The sequence below is a fragment of the Epinephelus moara genome, chromosome 24 (genome assembly GCF_006386435.1).
Source record: "Epinephelus moara isolate mb chromosome 24, YSFRI_EMoa_1.0, whole genome shotgun sequence".
Taxonomy (NCBI): Eukaryota; Metazoa; Chordata; class Actinopteri; order Perciformes; family Serranidae; genus Epinephelus; species Epinephelus moara.
This window is the reverse complement of record NC_065529.1, coordinates 52,023,144-52,032,502: the sequence shown is the minus strand read 5'-3', so window position 1 is coordinate 52,032,502 and position 9,359 is coordinate 52,023,144. Positions and strand designations below refer to the sequence as shown.

Here is a 9,359-nt window from a genome sequence, read left to right as displayed (position 1 = left end):
AGGCGTGTCCTTTTCAAAAATGCAAGAGGCATTGCTTTGTTGCCGGCCGTTTTCGCTGGTGTGTTAAACACACTCTAGAAAGGAGTGTCCCCAGACTATCAGAAGGTGGAGATCTCTGATTGTCTGGTGGCGAGACTAGGTGTACACAGGTGTCGCTACAGCAACAGAAAATTTGTTTTTGGTTTGAACCATTTGGAGCTGCAGCAGACTCACATCACAGAGCTGATTAAGACACCTCAAAACATCAGGCGTCTGATTGTTGTAATTTATGTCTAAAAATCACTTTCTCAGAGTCCTAACTGTCAAATCTGAACTCACAGACATGATACACACATGTTCAGATTCAGTGCGACTTCTCCTTCCAGAGGACGACATCATCTCTGACGTCCATCATAATAAACCTCCATGAATCCACAGCGAGAGTCGTCTGAACATCCATGAGTTCACTGCAGACAGGAGCTGCTCACACTTCATTCAGCTCACCGTGAGCGGACACATGCAGGACTACATGTGAACCAATACAGGCTCCGGTTGTAGCCTGCAGCTCTCTGAAGCCACAGTCACATTTAACTTCCTGTTTCTATCCCACAAAGTTGTTCTAAAGCTTTGAGCACGATCATCACCCTGAACAGAAGCAGAAACAGAATTATAGGAGAGACAAAATCCAGAAAGTGTCAGGCTGTGGAGCCAATCACAGCAGGAGGAAGTATTTAAGGAAATCAGCAGCCTGTGTGTAACATGTGTGGACGGGGACAAAGACAGAGGACGACTCCAAGACATCGTTGTCCAGCATTTATTTTCCCTGCAGAAGACAGTACGGCACGTTAACGTCCTTCTGGACACTGATTTCTGCACCTCTGCTCCCCCAGCTGTGCAAAACAGCCCTGTGTGACCACATCTTCTCCTTCAGGTCCAAATACTTAACTCTGACATCACATTATATTCACACTATCATCCAAGAGCTGTTAAAACTGACCTGAAAACACTGAACAATACATTTCCTCAAAACCAAGAAAAACACTGACACCTGGTGGGCAAAGTATGAAAGTGCACGTGAGGTGGAAGATTAAGATAAGATAAGATAAGATACACCTTTATTGATCCCATAATTGAGAAATTCCAGTGTTACAGCAGTCAAGGAAAAAGAGTCGGATTAAAGATTTTAAAATTAGACTTAAAAACTTAAATAACTAGGCATGCAAATAAGTACAAAAATCCAAGAGTCGGCGATAAATAACAATAACAATAATAATAATAATGAAAATAATAGGAAGTGGATAATAATGAGCAGCAGTGAATGAGAATGAGCAGTGGATAAAGGGAGCACATCTAGTGCAAGTGATTGTATGTGCAAAACAGCAGACAGCTGTAGTGTCAATAAAGTATCCATAGTGTCCAATATTAACAATAGTGTTATTGTTAAGATGAACACCCAGGTACTTATAAGATGTCACCATCTCAATGTCCTTTCCCTGGATGTTCACCGGTGTTGGGGGGAGGAGTCTGCGCCTGCGGAAATCCACCATCAGCTCTTTGGTTTTCCCCGCGTTGATCTGAAGGTGGTTCCTCAGGCACCAGTCCACAAAGTCCTGGTTCAGTTCTCTGTACTCCCTGTCGTCCCCATCTGTNGGGGGGAGGAGTCTGCGCCTGCGGAAATCCACCATCAGCTCTTTGGTTTTCCCCGCGTTGATCTGAAGGTGGTTCCTCAGGCACCAGTCCACAAAGTCCTGGTTCAGTTCTCTGTACTCCCTGTCGTCCCCATCTGTGATGAGGCCGACTATGGCAGAGTCGTCAGAGAACTTCTGCAGATGACAGGTGGGGGTGTTGTATGAAAAGTCTGCAGTGTAGAGGGTGAAGAGGAACGGTGCCAGCACCGTCCCCTGCGGGGCCCCCGTACTGCAGACAACCAAGTCCGATACACAATCCTGGGTCCTGACATACTGCGGCCGGTCCGTGAGGTAGTCCAGGATCCAGGATGTGAGGTGATTAGCCACCCCTATGTGCTCCAGTTTGTCCCTCAGAAGCGCAGGCTGTATGGTGTTGAAAGCGCTGGAGAAATCAAAGAACATGATTCTCACAGAGCTTCCAGGCTTCTCCAGGTGAGAAAGAGCTCTATGCAGGAGGAAGATGACGGCGTCGTCCACCCCAATGCCAGGCTGGTAGGCAAACTGCAGCGGGTCCATTGAAGGGCCTACTGCGGGGCGGAGACGAGACAGGACCAGGCGCTCCAGAGTCTTCATGAGGTGCGATGTTAATGCCACCGGTCTGAAGCTGCTGAAGTCCTTGGGGTGCGGAGTCTTGGGCACAGGTACCACGCAGGATGTCTTCCACAGCTGTGGTACTCTCCCCAGCCTCAGGCTCAGGTTGAAGATGGTTTCAACTATCCCGCACAGTTGGTCTGCGCAGGACTTCAGGAGCCTGGAGCTGATGCCGTCTGGACCCGCAGCCTTCCTCGTCTTTATCCTCCTCAGCTGATCTCTCACCTGACAGGTAGTGAAGGACAAGCTGGAGCAGGGGGGCTGTGTGCTGGGGGGTGGGGGTGATGAGGTGGGGGGAGGAGTGGGGGTTGGTGAGATGTCCGGGGGAGCGGGAGTGGGGGAGGTGTCGAAGCAGTGTGCCAGGAGTGTAGGTGGGGGGGAAGGTGAAGGTGAGGATGAGGGGGGTTGCAGCCGTGATGTCTGGGCCAGGGGAGGGGCAGACTGATCAAATCTATTGAAGAACAGATTCAGATCATTCACCCACTTCTGGTCACCTCTGGCCTGGGAGTCTGGTTGTTTGTGTCCTGAGATGGTTTTCAGACCTCTCCAGACTCCGCTGACGTCGCTCTGCTGCAGCTGTTCCTCCATCTTCTTTTTATATCCTTCCTTTCCCCGCCTGATGTTTCTCCGTAGCTCCTTCTGCACGGCCTTCAGCTCCTCCTTGTTTCCAGAGTTAAAAGCTCTCCGCTTCTCCTTCAGGAGAGCTTTTAACTCTGGAGTAATCCAGGGTTTGGTGTTGGAGAAGCAGCGTACAGTCCTGGTGGGTACGGTGTTTTCCACACAGAAGTTTATGTAGTCCGTAATGCATGATGTCATACTGTCAATGTCCTCCCCATGGGAATCGCTGAGTACCTCCCACACAGTGGCCTCGAAGCAGTCTTTCAGGGCCTCCTCGGCCTCCTCAGACCACCTCTTCACAGTGCGGGTGGTTGCTGGTTCTCTCTGCACCAGAGGTCTGTAGACAGGCAGAAGATGAACCAGGTTGTGATCAGCTCTTCCCAGGGGGGGCAGGGGGGATGAGTGGTATGCCTCCTTGGTGTTGGCATAAAATAAATCCAGTGTTTTATTGTCTCTGGTGTGGCAGGAAACATACTGGGTGAAGGTGGGCAGGGTGGTGGATGGACAGGCGTGGTTGAAGTCCCCAGAGATCAGAAGGAGGGCCTGAGGGTGCTGTGTTTGCAGCCTACTTGTAACAGAGTGGAGAATGTCACAAGCAGACTCAGCTTTAGCAGACGGGGGGACATACACTGCTACCATAATGACATGAGAAAACTCCCTGGGTAGATAATATGGTCTCATGCCAACAGCCAGCAGCTCAATGTCCCTGCAGCAATGCTGTTCCTTGATAGTGATGTGCCCAGAGTTACACCATCTATCATTCACAAACACAGCCAGCCCTCCTCCTTTCCTCTTACCGCTGTCCGCTGTCCTGTCGTGTCTGATGAGCTGGAATCCGTCCAGCGCGGCGATCGTGTCCGGTACTTCCGCGTTCAGCCATGTCTCGGTAAACACCAGCACGCTGCTCTGCCGGTACTCCCTCTGATGGCGAGTCAGCGCCGACAGCTCGTCCATCTTGTTGGGGAGCGATCTTACGTTCCCCATGACGACGGACGGGAGGACGGGTTTGTACTGTCTCCTCCGGTGTCGGCGCTGCACTCCGGCGCGACATCCCCGTTTCCTTCTCCGCAGCTCGCCGGGAATGTCGTGCCTCTCCTCGGGCCGCACCGCGGTGTGACGCAGCGCTAACAGCTGGTCCCGGGTGTAAACAATGGAGGCACGGCTGGGCGCCGGGTCCCCGCACACGATCGTATCCATAGCAAAATGGGAGAAAGACCGCTATAAGGAGAGCGGTCTTCGTCTCCATAACAAAACAGAACATAAGTGCTAGCTAGCTAACTGAAAGAAAACTCAAAATAAGAAAGTTAAATGGAAAGAAATTGAAAAAAGCTCAGCGGTGAGCAGGAGCTGCTGTAACAGGCGTCCGCACTGGGGGCGCCATCTTGTGAACACATTAAACCAGTGGTTTAGGCACATGTGTGTTCACATCTGTGCACAACAGCTTCTACAGCCTGTGTTATCACTCTCATCACAACATGACAATTAAAATAAGAAGAAATAAGACAGGCAGGTTTCGCGACTCTGACTGTTCTTTTTCTCTTCCTTTCGGTGACAGCTCTACTTCGCTGGTGCTTTGTTGTAATTTGCTCTGTGCAATAAACTGATCCATCGTCACGCTCACAGCTTTCTCATTTTAAGTGTCATCATCCTCACACTGGCTGCCAGTCAGGACTTTTCATGTGTCACACATTTATAATTCCCACACGCAAACAGCAGCAAATAAGTTCCCTGTGAAGGTTTTTAAATTAAATTAAATTTCATTTCATTTTTTAGTCTCTTCATTAGGAAATGGGTGCACACAACACGCTGATACAGTCGATTAGAAATTAATTCATAACTTTTTTTTTATGGGCCCAGTTAAATATTGCAATAATAATGTGTGGTTACCACAAAATCCCACGGCACAGCTGGACTGGCATCACGACACACCACTTGAGAACCACTGCTTTACACAAACATACACAGACCTGCACAGGACAGTTGGATCGTTAATGACCTTCTTGACACCTGTTTCATCACCTCTGCTCCTGAACACAGAATAACAGCATTTCACACACACAGCTCATCACACGACACAAGGCTCTAACAGCTTCAATGAAAAAATGTCTTCAAAACCTGCGTCAGCGTTCAAACAACACAAAACAGCTGCTAACATGAAACAATATGCACCAAAGATTAAAACATAACCTGCTCCGTTCACAGAGGAAATAATAAAGTGCTGCAGCATTTTTCAAAGTGACGTGTCCCAGCACTCTGAGGGGCAGATGGGAGGAGCTACGGAAACCCGGGAGGTACAGAAGAGGTGATGTGCATCAAGTTCATTTCCACAAGAAACACTAAAAATAACAATAAATAAAAAATAACTCAGAAATACCAAATTCACAAATACTTGACAGAAATTTTAAATGACAAATAAAAATTACAAAATGTAGTTTAGAACAAGAAATAATTAAGTGCACTTCTGTTACATGGACACTATGTTTCCACGGTAACACAGTTAGCTGTCAGCAGAGACGACAGGAAATAAAATCAAATCAAGACATTTTCAATATTTCACAAAGAGTTCTCTGTGTCTGTCCACATCTACAGGAACACGGCTCTTTACCAAAGCTCACTGACTCAGCGGAGCACCGACCAATGGGAAGGCTTCTTGTGTTTCGTGTCATTTAGATTTTTTTTTGTTTTGTTTTGTTTCTTAGAAATTAACTAAATTAAGTGAAGCTGACGTCAGAACCTGATCAACTAAACTAAAGCTTCCTGGAATAATAACCATCCATATTCCTACACTGAACAAAATGTTTGTCACTGACCTGTACTGACCCCGCCATGTTTCTGGAAAAGAAAAGATTTGTTTGACAACAATAAATAAATGTTTTAAAAACAGCATAAAAAACATCAAATTAAACTTTATCGAACACGTTGTTGTGTTTTAAAACAAATTATAAATAAACCCTTTTTTTAAAAAAATCTTTCCTTCACTTCATATTTTGTAAGATAGAACCTCATAACTCCAAACAGGAAGTGGAGGGCGGGGCTTTGATTCATATCAGCACTGACACATAACAAAGTGGAACCTGATTGGTCCTCTTGTGTTCTTTCTCAGTGCTGATTGGCTCACAGTAAAACCTTACAGAGCCAAGTTAGACATTAAACCTTTTTGTTATTTTAAATATATACCTTAATAAACGTAATTATAATTCAGAGGTAAAGAAATATATTCATGAATTCAGTGCACGTTTACCTCAGGTACATGTGTACAGACATGACGTCATCATGTGACTGACTGAGCCAGTGCGGGTCGTCTCCTCTCGGCCTCTGATCCTCCAGGAAACAGTCTCACTCTCTGCTTCAGTCTCTCCACAAAGCTGCTCTCACTTTCTGCTGACCGGGCACTGACCCTGACCAACTGCTGACCCATAATGCCCCACTCCTCCGCTCCCCCTTTAAGGGCTGCAGTGCTCTCAGACTCTTTTTAACCCTTTACTTCCTCCATACACAAACAAGAACACGCACACTCACACACACTCACACACACACACACACACACACACACACACACACAGCTGCATGTACACACTGAAAAACACGATGCAATTATGATGCTGCCACGTCCGAGGCTGAGCTGTGTGATTCACTGCTGCAGAGCTGCTGAGAGACTTAATGGCAACACTTTCACTCCACAACACACAGACACACACTGACACACACACAGACAAACACTGACACACACACAGACACACACTGAGACACTGACATACACAGACACACACTGACACACACAGATACACACAGACACACACAGACACACACACTGAGACACTGACATACACACAGACACACANCTGTGACACTGACACACACTGACACACACAGACACACACAGATACACAGCTGCATGTACACACAGATACACACTACCAAACACTAACACACACAGACACAGATACACACTGACACACACAGACACACACAGACGACACACACAGATACACACAGACACACACAGACACACACACACACACACACACACACACACACACACACACACACACACACTGTGACACTGACACACACTGACACACACAGACACACACAGATACACAGCTGCATGTACACACAGATACACACTACCACACACTAACACACACAGACACAGATACACACTGACACACACACAGGGTGGACGGACACAAAAAAACTGAATGTTCATGTCTGACAACATTTTTAAACATCTCAAAAAGTCACACTGTAAAAGATTCATCAGTTTTTGATTGTTTGAGGCTGCGATCAAACAGGAAGTGTTCTGCAGGTTGGAGTTCAGAGCGCTCCGGCAAAAACACCAGGCACCTAGAGCACCCAAACACCAGGCACCTAGAGCACCAAACACCAGGCACCTAGAGCACCCAAACACCAGGCACCTAGAGCACCCAAACACCAGGCACCTAGAGCACCCAAACACCAGGCATCTAGAGCACCAAACACCAGGCACCTAGAGCACCAAACACCAGGCACCTAGAGCACCAAACACCAGGCACCTAGAGCACCCAAACACCAGGCACCTAGAGTACCCAGGTGCCTAGAGCACCAAACACCAGGCACCTAGAGCACCCAACACGAGGTACCTAGAGCACCCAAACACCAGGCACCTAGAGCACCCAGGTGCCTAGAGCACCAAACACCAGGCACCTAGAGCACCAAACACCAGGCACCTAGAGCACCCAACACGAGGTACCTAGAGGCACCTAGAGCACCCAAACACCAGGCACCTAGAGCACCCAGGTGCCTAGAGCACCAAACACCAGGCGCCTAGAGCACCCAGGTGCCTAGAGCACCAAACACCAGGCATGTAGCAACGCAAAAATTTCTTTCTCATTAAAAATGATGACAAAAAGATGAGAGGATGAAATGGTGGAAACACAGGGAGGGCGGAGGAATGTTCTCCACTGGATGACAGTGAGGATGTGAAACGCTACAGATCTGATCATGCAGGGATAACATGTGTGTAACGTCTCATTAGGGCTTCACACACATTTCACACCCAACACACCAACACTATAACACCAGAAATAAAATGATGACATCACTGAGATATTTGTAAAACTGTAAAAACCCGTCAGAGCAGCAGTGATGAGTGAGTGTGTCTCAACCTTCATCAGCAGTGATCACACTGACACTGTCACAGTCTGCAGTTCATCTCATGTCCACTGGGTGTCCTCACACCTTACAGGCTCACAGAGGGGCGTGTCTCTGACAACCAATCACATCTGTTAGAAGAATGCATCACACCTGGCAACAGGGTGGACCTCACCTCCTAAATCACTCCTGAATCCTTCATAAAAGTTTTTAGGCTGAGTCAGGAGCTCTCTGAGAAGATGTTTGTGAATACGACCCCAGGCCTCTAATTGAGACAGGCCTGTATTGGTCAAAATGTGTAGCCGCAGCAGGCTGGTGAAAGTTTTACAGTTCATCAAAGCAGCTTTAAACAGAAGACTTTAATACGCTCAGTATGAACATGCACACAGGACTCCAGACGAGGTTTGAATCAGCAGCTTGGATTCAGCACCAAGAAGTAAAAGATCTGAACTTCTTCTGTCACTAACCAGGTTTCCATCCAAATGTATCACACATTTTAAGCCAATGAAAATGCGAATTTATGCACGTTTCCATTCATTATTGTTTTGCGAGTATTGGGAGTCAACAGGTCGAGCAGTAGGTGGCTCTTCTCCTGAAAAATAAAATTGAGAGCATCTCATGTCCACAACTGATGTAAACAATTACCGGCACATCCATGACTACGACGAGATGGAGAGATTCCTTGGAACTTCTTGGCTACTGCGAGAGCTCTCATCACACTCATATCAGCGTTGTCAGCGTAGCCTACATAATGCCGTGATGTCTGTGTTGGTACACCAGGCAGCGCACATGATGCAGCAGTATTCAACACGTCCAGTCTATTTGGGTAAGTTGTGAAATACACTCACCTGACACTGGAGTAATTACCTCTCTCTAAGTTCACACAGGTGTGTGTGTGAAGTAGAAGTAGGATCCGGGAGCCTACGTCATCGTTTATTCGCTAAATCTGTTTCCATTGCCAAAAGTTGCATTTTCCTAATACTCTGACTTTTCCACCTCCTCCAAGCGTAAAAATTTTTTGAGATATTTCAGCCTTTTTTCCAAATCTATTTTTTTTTTTTGCAATTGTTGAAAATGCGAATAAAAATAGGTGGATGGAAACCCGACTCATGATGAGACAGGTCGGCCCTGCTGCCGACCGACTGCACAGAAACACACACCTGGAGAAACTTCAACACCAACAGCTGCTTTCATTCCTTCTCTACATCTCAGCAAGATCAAACCACAGGTAATGGTTGTGGGTCCGTGTAGCTCTTTGGAGTGAGACGACAGGCAGAAACTCACTTCCACACGAGTGTGGGATTTCACAAATGCTCATAGTTTATTTTTTATTTACGTCAACTTAAAAAC

The 9,359-nt window shown here is 47.0% G+C and overlaps 1 protein-coding gene across 1 annotated transcript in view; it reads right to left on the bottom strand.

The window, feature by feature from the left end:
- Positions 1-4,073, bottom strand: part of LOC126385944 (uncharacterized) — a 30,356-nt gene extending 26,283 nt beyond the window's left edge. Inside the window, exons 1-2 of the mRNA XM_050037987.1 lie at positions 3,674-4,073; positions 2,484-2,678 (exon numbers count right to left, since the gene is read on the bottom strand). Of these exons, the coding sequence (XP_049893944.1) occupies positions 2,484-2,678; positions 3,674-4,073 (595 nt within the window). The remainder of the gene's footprint in view (positions 1-2,483; positions 2,679-3,673) is intronic.
- Between the last annotated feature and the right edge of the window lie 5,286 nt (positions 4,074-9,359).